This window comes from Balaenoptera physalus, assembly GCF_965194825.1.
Source record: "Balaenoptera physalus genome assembly, chromosome: 18".
Lineage (NCBI taxonomy): Eukaryota > Metazoa > Chordata > Mammalia > Artiodactyla > Balaenopteridae > Balaenoptera > Balaenoptera physalus.
The window spans coordinates 48,651,437-48,667,161 of NC_138899.1; the positions used below are offsets into that span (position 1 = coordinate 48,651,437).

General features: G+C 38.8%; 1 protein-coding gene across 4 annotated transcripts in view; it reads left to right on the forward strand.

The window, feature by feature from the left end:
- The window catches only part of DIAPH3 (diaphanous related formin 3), a 569,365-nt gene that overhangs the window by 57,669 nt on the left and 495,971 nt on the right, over positions 1-15,725 (forward strand). For all 4 annotated transcript variants that reach the window (XM_082435809.1, XM_082435810.1, XM_082435807.1 and 1 more), the window contains one exon: positions 4,845-5,012. In XM_082435809.1, the coding sequence (XP_082291935.1) occupies positions 4,845-5,012 (168 nt within the window). The remainder of the gene's footprint in view (positions 1-4,844; positions 5,013-15,725) is intronic.

The window sequence follows — 15,725 nt, forward strand, 5'->3', positions numbered from 1 at the left end:
GGGCGGGCCTGCGGCGGCAGAGGCTGGCGTGATGTTGCAGCAGCCTGAGGCGCACCGTGCGTTCTCCCGGGGAAGTTTTCCTGGATCACGGGAGCCTGGCAGTGGCGGGCTGCACAGGCTCCCAGGAGGGGCGGTGTGTATAGTGACCTGTGCTCGCACACAGGCTTCTTGGTGTCTGCAGCAGCAGCCTTAGCGTCTCATGCCCGTCTCTGGGGTCTGCGCTGATAGCCGCGGCTCGCGCCCGTCTCTGGAGCTCGTTTAGGCAGCGCTCTGAATCCCCTCTCCTTACGCACCGTGAAACAAAGAGGCAAGAAAAAGTCTCTTGCCTCTTTGGCAGCTGCAGACTTTTTCCCGGACTCCCTCCCGGCTAGCTGTGGTGCGCTAACCCCTTCAGGCTGTGTTCACACAGCCAACCCCAGTCCTCTCCCTGGGATCTGACCGAAGCCCGAGCCTCAGCTCCCAGCCCCCGCCCGCCCCAGCGGGTGAGCAGACAAGCCTCTTGGGCTGGTGAGCGCTGGTCGGCACCGATCTTCTGTGTGGGAATCTCTCCGCTTTGCCCTCTGCACCCCTTTGGCTGTGCTCTCCTCCGTGGCTCCAAAGCTTCCCCCCTCTGCCACCCGCAGTCTCCACCCGCGAAGGGGCTTCCTCGTGTGTGGAAACGTTTCCTCCTTCACAGCTCCCTCCCACTGGTGCAGGTCCCGTCCCTATTCTTTTGTCTCTGTTATTTCTTTTTTCTTTTGTCCTACCCAGGTACGTGGGGAGTTTCTTGCCTTTTGGGAGGTCTGACGTCTTTTGCCAGCATTTAGTGGGTGTTCTGTAGGAGCAGTTCCACGTGTAGATGTATTTCCAATGTATCTGTGGGAAGGAAGGTGATCTCCGCGTCTTACTCTTCCGCCATCTTGCCCAGCGCCCTTTATGACTTTTAGAGATTTTTATTTAAAAAAATTTTGACTTTTGGTGAAAACTAAAATTTTGATTTCTTCTACCACTGTTGGAAGTTAAGTATTCACAAATTAGCTTGTGGATTGCTTAAACTTACTATTCCCATTTATTGACATGTTTACATTTATAATATTGATGTTGCATTAATGATGTTTTGCTTAATTTCACTTCATTATAAGTTTAGCGTATTAATTAACTTTTTGTGTGTGTGTGTGTGTGTGTGTGGTGTGTGAAGAGGAGTTAGCATAGTTTCTACACTCAAGAATTGATATTACATGTATAGAAATGATGGCAATGAAGTAGTGATTCAGAAGACAGACAGAGGAACCAGCCCCATTTCTTAAAACAGCTGTTGGGTGTCCCTAGTTTTTTAAAACAAGTATCGAGGATTGGAGTACTGATGTACATAGAGACATAACTTCTGGACATATATTCATGTGGAGATAATTTTATGTTTCTGGGTTATTTCAAAGCAGGGAAAGTTTATGTTGGTGAGTTAGATGCCCCTCTTCTTTGCTAGTGTGATACACTATACACTTCTTGCTACATTGTCTACATAGCTTTATAATTACCTGTCTAGGTGCTTGTCTCCTCCACTGGATTGTTATTTGTTGCTTACGTTCTAAATAGCTAATTTATCTTTGTATCACCAGCTTCTAATAGAGCAACCTCTCCATTGCTCTTCATTTCTTTTTGTAAATATGGGATTCCATTTCCATCAATTCTGCCTGAAAAGCTTCTTTTGGCACCTTTTGTAGAGGAGATCTGCTGCAGACAGATTCTTTAGCTTTTGTCTGTCTGGAAATGTCTTTCTTTTGCTTCTATTTATGAAAAGTATTTTTACTAAACATAGAATTCTAGGATAAGGGTATTTTTCTTTCAGTACCTCAAAGATGCCATTCCCTTGTCTTTTGCTGGCATTGTTTCTGGTGAGAAATTTTCATTTGTATCATTTTTGTTCTATGTATAATGTCTTCTTTTCTCTGGCTGTACTTTTGTGGTTTGCCATTTATTTTTAATTTTCAGCAGTTTGACTATGAGGCTCCTAGGTTTTTTTTTGTTTGTTTGTTTTTTGTTTGTTATTTTGGTATTCTTTCTAGGGTTTGCTGAGCTCCTTGGATCTGTGAATTGATATATGTATATGTCTATCTATCTATCCTCTCTCTTCTGCTTCTGGACCCCAGTTACCCTTGTGTTACATTTCATATTGTATCATGGATTGTGGTTACTCTATTCTTTTTTTTCCCTTTTCCCATTTTGTTTTTCCTTTTTGTTTCAGTTTAGATACTTTCTATTGATATGTGTTTAGGTTCACCAATTCTTTCCTCAGCAATGTTCAGGTTCTGTTAAGGCCATCTAATGAAGTCTTCATTTCTGATACATTTTTCATTCTAATAGATTAAAAAAAATAGTGTCCATGGTTTGCTGCTGAAATTCTCCATCCTTCATGCATGATGGCCACTCTTCATTATATCCTTTAGCATATTTTTATAAATTTTATTTTAAATAGTCTGTTTAGTAATTCTACCCTCTGGGCCATCTCTAGGTGATTTCTTTTGACTGTGGGCCACATTTCTTGCTCCTTTGTGTGTCTAGCAATATTTGATTGTATGGTGGGCATTTTATTTAATTACAGTAGAAATTAAATAATGTTTGCTTCCAAGAAAGGGCATGCATGCCCTTCTTTCAGGCTGTTGGAATGGGGTCTGAGTCACTGTGATCTCTAGTTGAGCTGGATTTGGTTTCCTGCTGCTTCAGTTTTTTATTCAGCTCACCTGTGGCCTCAGATGTTTTGAGGGCTTAGGATCTGAGTGCTAATGAGATTCTGGCAATCTGCTTTTTGACATTACAACTGAACTTTAGCTTTGAAAACCGTCGAATATTTCTTTCTGCTTTAAAGTCCTGATGCCCATTTTTAGGGTTACTGTAGCATTCTCTTTTTTGTTTTCAGTTCCATTGCTGGCTCTCTGTTTCTTCAGAGAGACCTGTTATCCTACTCCCAGCCTTCGTGTGCTCTCTGTCAGCTGTGCTCAGCTGTTGTGTGCTCTCTGAAGGCCTGGATTTCTCTCAGGTCTTCTGTCTGGTCCAGAGCGTTCGGAGAGCAGCTGCTTTGCATTGGGAGAGACCTCTTATGCCTCAGGGAGCAAGCATCCCGCTCAGCTTTCCTGCTCTGCCCCCAGCCATTGGCCTCCTACCCCATGTAGCTGGTGAAGACTTGAGGGAAAGAGTTGGTAAGAGGGTGCAGACTTGCTCCATGGTTGGGGCTTCATGACCAAGGCCCTTGGAATTCTAATCTCTCATGCCAGTACCCATGCAGCTGTCAAAGTTCATAAAAAAAAACTTGACTGGTTTTTCTTTACCTTTATTTTTCTTCAGCTGTCCGTCAGGGATAAAAGCAGTTTGTCACGTCCCAGTATTTAGTTCTACAGGTTTTCTTGTTTCCTCAGCTTCCTGATGGGTTGAAAACAGCAGCAAGTACAATTTTGTAGGGTATCTGGCTTCTTTTGTTGTTAGGATGAGGGCAGTGGTGTTTTGTGACTACTTTGTAATCCTGCCAGAAGCTGTCATATTGTTAGTACTTTAATGTTTAGTTCATGTTAGATGGAGCATGTGTGAGTGTATAGTATATGGTGTTTTTCCTAGGGATTATCTCCAAAGTGAACTTAAAGACCTATTTTGAAAGATAAACATTATTAACTTTGCATATCATTATTTGAAAAAAGTCCTATTTCTTTAGTGAAGTGAATAATCAATACTGTGATTTACTGTCCTTGTAAACAGAGAATTTTAAGTGTTATATTTCTTTAATGGGCTCTAGTAGCCCTATTCAGTAGAACCTTCTGTCATGATAGAAATGTACTTTGTGTGCTTTGGCCAATATGGGAGCCACTAGTCTCTTGTGGTTCTTGAGCACTTGGTATGTGACTAGGGCAACTAAGGAACTGAATTTAAAAATTTAGTTTACATTTAAATAACCACACGTAGCCAGTAGCTGCTACAATGAATAGTACAGGACTATGTACTACACATATATATGGTGAAAATAGTAGCTTAATGTGTGCACAGTTATGCTGAACAATTCCAGAATCATTGTGCTTTTTAAGTACACACTTCTTTACCTTTTTTGCTGGTTACCACTTGAAACACTGTATGTGTCTGGGTTCTCTATTAGGAATAGAACTTGTGAAATTCAAGCAATTTTCAATGAATGAACAATTAACTTTGTAAACTAATCTACGCATTTTCAAATATCCGTGGACAATTTGATGATACAATTGTAGAAGAAATCTCATTGCAGCCAAAATCCAGTTTTATTCCCTGAGGCTTTAGCTACTCTATAGTTGTTCATGAAGTTCAAATACAGACCAACCTGAATAAAGAGAAATGTGATGTCTATCAGGCCAACAAGTTATGGAGGTGTAAGTAAAAGTCAATTTTTAAAATGCCTAAATCATGCCCTGCTCCCCCACCTCCCCATCCCATAGTCTGTACTATGAAAAGGACACTGGATGAGGGGCTGGGGGGCAGGACACTGAGTACTAGTTAGATTGCCAATCACTAAATTAGCTAAGTTACCTTTGTAAAAATGCTTAATTTGTTAATCTGTAAAGCAAACGTCACTTATTAGACTCTTAATTCTATAATCTTAAGATTAGAAGGAATCTTTTGAGGTTGTGTAACTCTTCTGCCTTTAGACAGGATGGTTATGAAGACACTTATTATTATATTTATTATTTCTTTTAATTTTAAAGATTAAGTGCTGAATTAATTGAATGCCTCCTGATGAAATCACAGTGATAATGTAATTGACCCTGTTTGTTTTTTCATTTTGGGAATTAGGTAAATATTGTTGGAGAAGGGAATACTTACGTGTGTGCTATTTATTTTATCTTTCTTCATAGCTGGACAGATTTGCCAGCATAAGAATTCCAGGGAGCAAGAAAGAAAGGACTCCACTTTCCAACCTGAAGACTGCATTTTCAAGCAATGATTGCTCTTCAGAGATGAATGAAAACATTCCAAAGCCACTGTCCGAGAAGGAACTCTTAGAGCTTTTTGAAAAGATGATGGTAAGAATTTTGATTCCTTATAAAACGTTTGATGTAAAAAAAAGCCTTTGCTTTGGCTCATGTTAATGGAACCACACATGTCTGAAGCTCAGGTTCCATAGGTGGTTTCTGATGTCATTAAGGTAGTACTTAAGGCATAGAGTTTTAGGATTACAAAAATAAGAATCCAAAGAAAAATGTCATACCAGTTGTTTTACACAGAAATACATAAAAACATAAACCTCTAAAGTATCAAATGATATACTTTTGCCTTAAATAGATTATCTAAGTGGTCTGTCTGGGTCGGTTGCATTTGAGAATGACGGTCACAGCTCTCTGCTGTGTACATTGTTAAGTGTGCTGATTTTTGGACCTTGTTTGAGTCCTTTCTCAGTTCTCATGATAACCAGGTTTGCATAGTCCTCCAACAGTTAAATCTGCACTTGAACTCACTGAATTTGCGGTGTGCCTTTGTAATTCTTTTATCATCACAAGTTGATATAATTTCAATCTAGAACAAAAGAACGTAACCATTTTTGCTAGCCTTTGCATCTGTCAATGAGACTTGTGTAAGGTAGATTTCTTCAAGACTACCTTTGAGGACTCAAGATAATAAAGTGCCCCCTCATTCATGTCTCATATGTGGAACCACTACCTAAATTATCCGTGAGATTCTGGAATGGTACTTTTTTGGTTCACTTGTGACTACCTTGTTACGAAAAATTTTTCTTCTGGCTCATAATTGCTGGTGTCATCTGAGTAAGTAAAGCAAGTAGGCCAGTGATGTTAGACATTTATGGAGGCTTACAGCAGCTAGTAGTTTTTAAAGTACAACTACCTAGGAAGTACAGAACATAGTTGATCGTATTCTGTTCTGAACATGATGACTTTAGAAGTATTTTTCTGTTAGTCTTTCTTACCCTTCTCCTAGCTAAGAGTATCAATTGTAATTGTATGAACAGGGCAGATGGATTTTGGCATTTTTGAAATGTTTACACATCTAATAACTGGGCCAGATCACTTGTTAAATCTTTTTTTTTAAAATTTTAAATTAATTAATTAATTAATTATATTTATTTATTTTTGGCTGTGTTGGGTCTTCGTTGCTGCCTGCGGGCTTTCTCTAGTTGCGGCGAGCGGGGGCCACTCCTCGTTGCAGTGTGCGGGCTTCTCATTGCGGTGGCTTCTCTTGTTGTGGAGCACGGGCTATAGGCGCGCGGGCTTCAGTAGTTGTGGCTCGCGGGCTCTAGAGCGCAGGCTCAGTAGTTGTGGTGCACGGGCTTAGTTGCTCCGCGGCATGTGGGATCTTCCTGGACCAGGGCTTGAACCCGTGTGCCCTGCACTGACAGGAGGATTCCTAACCACTGTGCTACCAGGGAAGCCCCACTTGTTAAATTTTAAACAGGTCTCCTTGTTGGCAGAAGATCTTTTGCAGTCAAACTCACTTTACTCAGCAGAAGTAAAATGAATTATTGCTTTCTCAGGGCTGCCCAATTTGCTAATGAGTGAGTTTGTCACAACTAAAGGCTTTAAAAAAAATAAAGAATAGGTTTGTTTTTTTTTTTCTCCTTTTTTGATACCTTGACCATATCACAGTGGTCAATGCAGGGAAAACCTGCTGGAGATTGTAAAGCTGAGAAGGGTCTTTCTCCTTTAAATGTGGACTAGTGATATATCTCAGGCTTGTCAGGTGGGATACCACATCTTTGACAAATTTAAAGCTGTTTTTATGTCTGGGGAGGATGCTAGATTAGGTTGGGTTTTATTTTTGGCTTGCACCTATCCATACCATTTTTATTAATAAAAATTCTTTTGAGGAAGCAACATTGAATAATCTGCCATATTCATTTTTTGGCATTTGCCAAAAAGAGGTTTCATTTAGAGGTTGTACCTAGATTCTTTGTTTTGGCATTGTACAGTTTAAAAAAATCTTGTTTAACCTTATCAAAGGTACTTAGATGATTTTTTTCATGAAGTAAAATCTTTGTTTTGAAGAACACCTCTTTTCCCTCCTCAAGACGGTCCTTTGAAAGACAGTGTGTTGACTTGATTACTTAATGAATGCGAAGTACAGTGTAATCCTTCAACATTTGTACTCATTTCACTTTTATTTAGGAAATTAATTTAGTTGGTCGCTGGGTAAAATTTTCAGTGCACTTTTTAAAAGTAGTGATGAATTTTTAGTTATGCTACTTCTTAAGGGCTTTTTTTCCTGTTTGCCATCCAGTGAAAGCAGAATTTTTATCTGAAAACTCATCTTGGTTTCTCTTTAGATCTTAGATATGTGAAATAGTTGTGTGAGCATTGCTGTGTATACAGCTTTGATTTATGGATGTCAAATTTCAGTGGTTGCTCTTGAACTCACAGTAGATCTGTGTAGCTGGCTTTTTGACCAAGGTGAACATGGTAGGTACAGATTGAAAGTGACTTGTTTGTTCCAGCCAGTGCCCCTTTAAACCAGCTCTTTCAGCTTATTCTTTCCTGCCCCTGGATAAAATTCACCGCAGGTCCCAGAGTTTTCTGTTTGCTTTCAGATAATGAAAACCCTAGTTTAATTTAAATAAGTTAACTTTTATCCAGAGAAAGCCTCTCACCTTCCCTCTTTCAAGGCTGCTCCACTTAAAGCCTCCAGGGCAGGCTGTGGTCGTGGCTGTGCTTGGGGCTGTGGTCGTGGCCGTGCTTGAGGCCATGCTTGGGGCCGTGGTCGTGGCCGTGCTTGGGGCTCTGGTGGGCTCTGCTCTGTTTCCCCACACTGCGTTTCCCTTCTTTCCTGCTCTCCAGACTGAACCTATCTCCTCCAGGATGACATTGGAGATGAGGGGAGGAGAAATAAAAATACTTTGCTGGCCGAGGGTATTTATAATCTGGCACTGGTGCCGTGGGGTGTTGTGTTAGTTTTATTGCTGACCATGACAAATTGCCACAGATTTGGTGTCTTAAAACCACACCACTGTATTGTCTCGTAGTTTTGTAGGCTGAAGTCCAGGTCGACTCAGCTGGTTTCTGTAGGCTGACAAGGCTGAAATCGGTGTCAGATGGCTGGGCTCTTATCAGAGGCTTTGGGGAGAATCCTCTTCCGATTTCATTTTGTTGGCAGAGTTCCCTGATGTTGTAGGACTGAGGTCCCAGTTTTCTCCCTGATTGTCCTCTGCGGGCTGCCTTAGCTTTGAGAGGCCTCTTTCCTATCCTTCACATGGGCCCTTACATCTCAGATACATCAAATCCATCTCACACTTAGAATTTCTCTGAATTCCCCTTCTGTGGCATCTCTTGCCTCCATCTGGAGAAAGTCCTCTGCTTTTTAGGGTTCATGTATTAGCTTGGGCTCACCCAGAAAATCCAAAATAATTTCCCTGTTTTAAAGTTTGTAACCTTAATTACATCTGCAGAGCCCCTTCTGCCATGTCATTTGACATATTTACAGAAGCCAGGGATTAGGGCATGGATATCTTTGGGGGACCATTTTGCCTGTCAGAGGTATAGGGGATTACAAATGTGGATTCCTTTCTCCTGTGGTATTTTCATGACTCCCCTGCTCCCAGTCTCACCTATAATTCCCTTGTCACTGGTGACGTCTCCTTTGGCCTTCTGCCCAGGCTTCCATGAGAGCATTCCTCTGGTGGGGTCACCTTTGGGATGCAGTATCTCTTAGATGGCCTGGGCCTGCTTCTCCCTGGGATCCATATCCTGTCCATGGGAAGCTCATGTGTCCTTTGCCACAGTTCCTGTCCTTTATCTTGTTCCATTCAGAGCCTGTCCTCCACAAAGAATAGTTTACTCTGGCTCTTTCTACCAATAGCTTTTCATTTTTGCTGTTGTTTTGCTGTAGATGTTTACCCCTCTAACTGTAAATGGCAATCATCAGATCCTGTTTGCAACATGTAACACAGCACAGCTGTCCTCTTGTTTGTGTTTCTCATTTTCCTTTGGGTACCGTGACACTTTTTTCCTTTTCCTGATTTTTCTCCTCTCTAGCCAATTCATACCAGTTTACTTTCCATGCCTCCTCTTCTTTTTATTTCCTCAGAGTGTTGCCTCTGTCCCTCTTGTCTTTTCTTTATCAATTGTTCCCTACACACTCCTTCTAGGGGATTGGAGCCCTTTCATACTGTAGAATATTCCCTCTATTCTGACTCTTTGCTGTGTCTTCTACAAAGAGCAGCTGTAATCGAGCTCTCTAAGAGATGTTAAACCTCAACAAGCCAGAAACTGAATTTATTTTCTTATTTTTTTCCAGTTTTATTGAGATAAAATTGACATTTAACATTGTGTAAACTTAAAGTATACAATGTGATGATTTGATAGAGGTATATTTTTTAAAATGATTGCCACAATAAGGTCAGTTAACACATCCATCACCTCACATAATTATCATTTTTTTCCCTGTGGTGAGAACTTTAAGGTTTACTCTGAGCAACTTTCAACTATATAATATTTTTTTAGACTAGAGTCACCATTCTGTACATTACATCCTGAGAATTTATTCATTTTATAACTGTAAATTTGTATCCTTTGACTACCTTCACCCACTTTCCCCACCCCTCAGTCCCTGGCAACCACCAATGAACCCTGTTTCTATGAGTTTGGTATTTTTAGATTCCACATACAAGTGATAACACACAGCATTTTTCTTTCTCTGTCTGATGTATTTCACTTAGCATAGTGCCCTCAGGGCCTATGCATGTTGTCACAAATGACAGGACTTCCTTTTTTACGGCTGGATAGTATTCATATGTATATGTATATATAGGAATGCACACACACACACCACAGTTTCTTTATCCATTCATTTCTCAACAGACACTTAGGTTGTTTCTCTATCTTGGCTATTGTAAATAATACTGCAGTGGACATAGGCATGAAGGTATCTTTTCAAGTAAGTGTTTTTGCTTTCTTCGAATAAATACCCAGAAGTGGAATTGTTGAATCATATGATAGTTCTATTTTTAATTTTTTGAGGAACCTCCATACTATTTTCCATAGTGGTTATAACAATTTACACTCCACCAGCAATGCATAAGGGTTCTTTTCTTTCACATCCTCCCCAGCACTTGATATTTTTTTTTTTGAAAACAGCCATTCTGACTGTGTGAGGTGATATAATCACTGTGGTTCTGATTTGCATTTCCCTGAATGATTAATGATGTTGAGTCCCTTTTCATGTACCTGTTGGCCATGTGTTTAACCTTTTTGGAAAAATGTTTATTTAGTTCTTCCCATTTTTAATCAGATTTTGTTTCTTTGCTTTTGAGTTATATGTGTTCCTTATGTATTTTGGATATTAACTTCTTACCAGATATGTGGTTTGCAAATATTTTCTCCCATTTCATAAGTTGCCTTTTAATTTTGTTGATGGCTTTTTTTTTGCTGTGCAGAAGCTGTTTAATTTGATGAAACCCTTCACATTTATTTTTGTTTTTGTTGCTTGTGCTTTTGGTGTCATGTTCAAAAAACTCATTGCCAAAACCAACATGAAGGAGCTTTTCCTCTGTGTTTTCTTCTAGGAGTTTTAGAGTTTCAGGTCTTAAATTTAAGTCTTTAATCCATTTTGAGTTAATTTTTGTGAGTGGTATAAGGTGGAGTCCAGTTTCTTTCTTTCTTTTGTTTTTTGCATGTGATTATCCAGTTTTTCCTCCTTTATTGAGGAGACTATCTCTCCCCATTGAGTATTGTTGGCTCCCATTTCAAATATTAGTTGACCATATATGCATGGGTTTATTTCTGGACTCTTGATTCTGTTCTGTTGTTCTTTATGTTTGTTTTCATACCAGTACCATAATGTTTTGATTACTATAGCCTTGTAATATAGCTTGAAATTGAGAAGTGTGATGTCTCCAGCTTTGTTCTCTTTCAAGATTGCTTTGGTTATTCATGGTTTTTGGTGGTTCCATACAAATTTTAGGACTGTTTCTATAAAAATGCCATTGGAATTGTGATAGGGATTGCATTGAATATATAGATGGCTTTGAGTAGGATGAACATTTTAACAATACTAATTCTTCCAACCCAAGAACACAAAATATTTTTCCATTTATTTGTGTCTTTTGCAGCTTTTCTCATCAGTGACTTACAGTGTTCAGTGTACAGACATTTCACCCCTCAGAGCTGCTTGTGTATAAGTCCCTTGTGTAATTTATCCTTTATTTATTATTATTATTATTATTATTTTAGTCAGTCATCAATTTTATACACATCAGTGTGTATACATGTCAATCCCAATCGCCCAATTCAGCACACCACCATCCCCACCCCACCACGGTTTCCCCCCCTTGGTGTCCATACGTTTGTTCTCTACATCTGTGTCTCAACTTCTGCCCTGCAAACTGTTTCATCTGTACCATTTTTTAAGTTCCACATACATGCGTTAATATACGATATTTGTTTTTCTCTTTCTGACTTACTTCACTTTGTATGACAGTCTCTAGATCCATCCACGTCTCAAAAAATGACTCAATTTTGTTCCTTTTTATGGCTGAGTAATATTCCATTGTATATATGTACCACATCTTCTTTATCCATTCGTCTGTCGACGGGCATTTAGGTTGCTTCCATGACCTGGCTATTGTAAGTAGTGCTGCAATGAACATTGGGGTGCATGTGTCTTTTTGAATTATGGTTTTCTCTGGGTATATGCCCAGTAGTGGGATTGCTGGATCATATGGTAATTCTATTTTTAGTTTTTTAAGGAACCTCCATATTGTTCTCCATAGTGGCTGTATCAATTTACATTCCCACCAACACTGCAAGAGGGTTCCCTTTTCTCCACACCCTCTCCAGCATTTGTTGTTTGTAGATTTTCTGATGATGCCCATTCTAACTGGTGTGAGGTGATACCTCATTGTAGTTTTGATTTGCATTTCTCTAATAATTAGTGATGTTGAGCAGCTTTTCATGTGTTTCTTGGCCATCTGTATGTCTTCTTTGAAGAAATGTCTGTTTAGGTCTTCTGCCCATTTTTGGATTGGGTTGTTTGTTTCTTTAATATTGAGCTGCATGAGCTCTTTATATATTTTGGAGATTAACCCTTTGTCCGTTGATTCATTTGCAAATATTCTCTCCCATTCTGAGGGTCGTCTTTTTTATGGTTTCCTCTGCTGTGCAAAAGCTTTGAAGTTTCATTAGGTCCCATTTGTTTATTTTTGTTTTTATTTCCATTACTCTAGGAGGTGGATAAAAAAAGATCTTGCTGTGATTTATGTCAAAGAGTGTTCTTCCAATGTTTTTCTCTAAGAGTTTTATAGTGTCCAGTCTTACATTTAAGTCTCAAATCCGTTTTGAGTTTATTTTTGTGTATGGCGTTAGGGAGTATTCTAATTTCATTCTTTTACATGTAGCTGTCCAATTTTCCCAGCACCACTTATCGAAGAGACTGTCTTTTCTCCATTGTATATCTTTGCCTCCTTTGTCATAGATTAGTTGACCATAGATGCGTGGGTTTATCTCTGGGCTTTCTATCTTGTTCCACTGATCTATGTTTCTGTTTTTGTGCCAGTACCATATTGTCTTGATTACTGTAGCTTTGTAGTATAGTCTGAAGTGAGGGAGTCTGATTCCTCCAGCTCCGTTTTTTTCCCTCAAGACTGCTTTGGCTATTCGGGATCTTTTGTGTCTCCATACAAATTTTAAGATGATTTGTTCTAGCTCCGTAAAAAATGCCATTGGTAATTTGATAGGGATTGCATTGAATCTGTAGATTGCTTTGGGTAGTATAGTCATTTTCACAATATTGATTCTTCCAATCTAAGAACATGGTATATCTCTCCATCTGTTGGTATCATCTTTAAATTCTTTCATCAGTGTCTTATAGTTTTCTGTATACAGGTCTTTTGTCTCCCTAGGTAGGTTTATTCCTAGGTATTTTATTCTTTTTGTTGCAATGGTAAATGGTTGTGTTTCCATAATTTCTCTTTCAGATTTTTCATCATTAGTGTATAGGAATGAAAGAGATTTCTGTGCACTAATTTTGTATCTTGCAACTTTACCAAATTCATTGGTAAACTCTAGTAGTTTTCTGGTGGCATTTTTAGGATTCGCAGTTTTACTTCTTCTTTTCCAGTTTGTATTCCTTTTATTTCTTTTTCTTCTCTGATTGCCGTGGCTAGGACTTCCAAAACTATGTTGAATAATAGTGGTGAGAGGGGACATCCTTGTCTCATTCCTGATCTTAGAGGAAATGCTTTCAGTTTTTCACCATTGAGAATGATGTTTGCTGTGGGTTTGTCATATATGGCCTTTATTATGTTGAAGTATGTTCCCTCTATGCCCACTTTCTGGAGAGTTTTTATCATAAATTGGTGTTGAATTTTGTCAAAAGCTTTTTCTGCATCTATTGAGATGATCATATGGTTTTTATTCTTCAGTTTGTTAATATGGTGTATCACATTGATTGATTTGCGTATATTGAAGAATCCTTGCATCCCTGGGATTAATCCCACTTGATCGTGTTGTATGATCCTTTTAATGTGTTGTTGGATTCTGTTTGCTTGTATTTTGTTGAGGATTTTTGCATCTATATTCATCAGTGATATTGGTCTGTAATTTTTTTTTTGTAGTATCTTTGTCTGGTTTTGGTATAAGGGTGATGGTTGCCTCATAGAATGAGTTTGAGAGTGTTCCTTCCTCTGCAATTTTTTGGAAGAGTTTGAGAAGGATGGGTGTTAGCTCTTCTCTAAATGTTTGATAGAATTCACCTGTGAAGCCATCTGGTCCTGGACTTTTGTTTATTGGAAGATTTTTAATCACAGTTTCAATTTCATTACTTGTGATTGGTCTGGTCATATTTTCTGTTTCTTCCTGGTTCAGTCTTGGAAGGTTATACCTTTCTAAGAATTTGTCCATTTCTTCCAGTTTGTCCATTTTATTGGCATAGAGTTGCTTGTAGTAGTCTCTTAGGATGTTTTGTATTTCTGCGGTGTCTGTTGTAACTTCTCCTTTTTCATTTCTGATTTTGTTGATTTGAGTCCTCTCCCTCTTTTTCTTGATGAGTCTGGCTAATGGCTTATCAATTTTGTTTATCTTCTGAAAGAACCAGCTTTTAGTTTTATTGATCTTTGCTATTGTTTTCTTTGTTTCTATTTCATTTATTTCTGCTCTGATCTTTATGATTTCTTTCCTTCTGCTAACTTTGGGTTTTGCTTCTTCTTCTTTCTGTAGTTCCTTTAAGTGTAAGTTTAGATTGTTTATTTGAGATTTTTCTTGTTTCTTTAGGTTGGCTTGTATAACTATAAACTTCCCTCTTAGAACTGCTTGTGCTGCGTCCCATAGGTTTTGGATCGTCGTGTTTTCATTGTCATTTGTCTCCAGGTGTTTTTTGATTTCCTCTTTGATTTCTTCAGTGATCTCTTGGTTATTTAGTAACGTATTGTTTAGCCTCCATGTGTTTGTACTTTTCACGTTTTTTTCCCTGTAATTCATTTCTAATCTCATAGCGTTGTGGTCAGAAAAGATGCTTGATATGATTTCAATTTTCTTAAATTTACTGAGGCTTGATTTGTGACCCAAGATGTGATCTATCCTGGAGAATGTTCCGTGTGCACTTGAGAAGAAAGTGTAATCTGTTTTTGGATGGAATGTCCTATAAATATCAATTAAATCTATCTGGTCTATTGTGTCATTTAAAGCTTCTGTTTCCTTATTGATTTCCATTTTGGATGATCTGTCCATCGGTGTAAGTGAGGTGTTAAAGTCCCCCACTATTATTGTGGTACTGTCGATTTCCTCTTTTATAGCTGTTAGCAGTTGCCTTATGTATTGAGGTGCTCCTATGTTGGGTGCATATATATTTATAATTGTTATATCTTCTTCTTGGATTGATCCCTTGATCATTATGTAGTGTCCTTCCTTGTCTCTTGTAACATTCTTTATTTTAAAGTCTATTTTATTGGATATGAGTATAGCTCCTCCAGCTTTCTTTTGATTTCCATTTGCATGGAATATCTTTTTCCATCCCCTCACTTTCAGTCTGTATGTGTCCCTAGGTCTGAAGTGGGTCTCTTGTAGGCAGCATATATATGGGTCTTGTTTTTGTATCCATTCAGCAAGCCTGTGTCTTTTGGTTGGAGCAGTTAATCCATTCACGTTTAAGGTAATTATCGATATGTATGTTCCTATGACCATTTTCTTAATTGTTTTGGGTTTGTTTTTGTAGGTCCTTTTCTTCTCTTGTGTTTCCCACTTAGAGAAGTTCCTTTAGCATTTGTTGTAGAGTTGGTTTGGTGGTGCTGAATTCTCTTAGCTTTTGCTTGTCTGTAAAGCTTTTGATTTCTCCATCAAATCTGAATGAGATCCTTGCCGGTTAGAGTAATCTTGGTTGTAGCTTCTTCCCTTTCATCACTTTAAATATATCATGCCACTCCCTTCTGGCTTGTAGAGTTTCTGCTGAGAAATCAGCTATTAACCTTATGGGAGTTCCCTTGTATGTTATTTGTCATTTTTCCCTTGCTGCTTTCCACAATTTTTCTTTGTCTTTAATTTTTGACAATTTGATTACTATGTGTCTCGGCGTGTTTCTCCTTGGGTTTATCCGGTATGGGACTCTCTGCGCTTCCTGGACCTGGGTGGCTATTTCCATTCCCATGTTAGGGAAGTTTTTGACTATAATCTCTTCAAATATTTTCTCTGGTCCTTTCTCTCTCCTCCTTCTGGGACCCCTATAATGCGAATGTTGTTGCATTTAATGTTGTCCCAGAGGTCTCTTAGGCTGTCTTCATTTCTTTTCATTCTTTTTTCTTTATT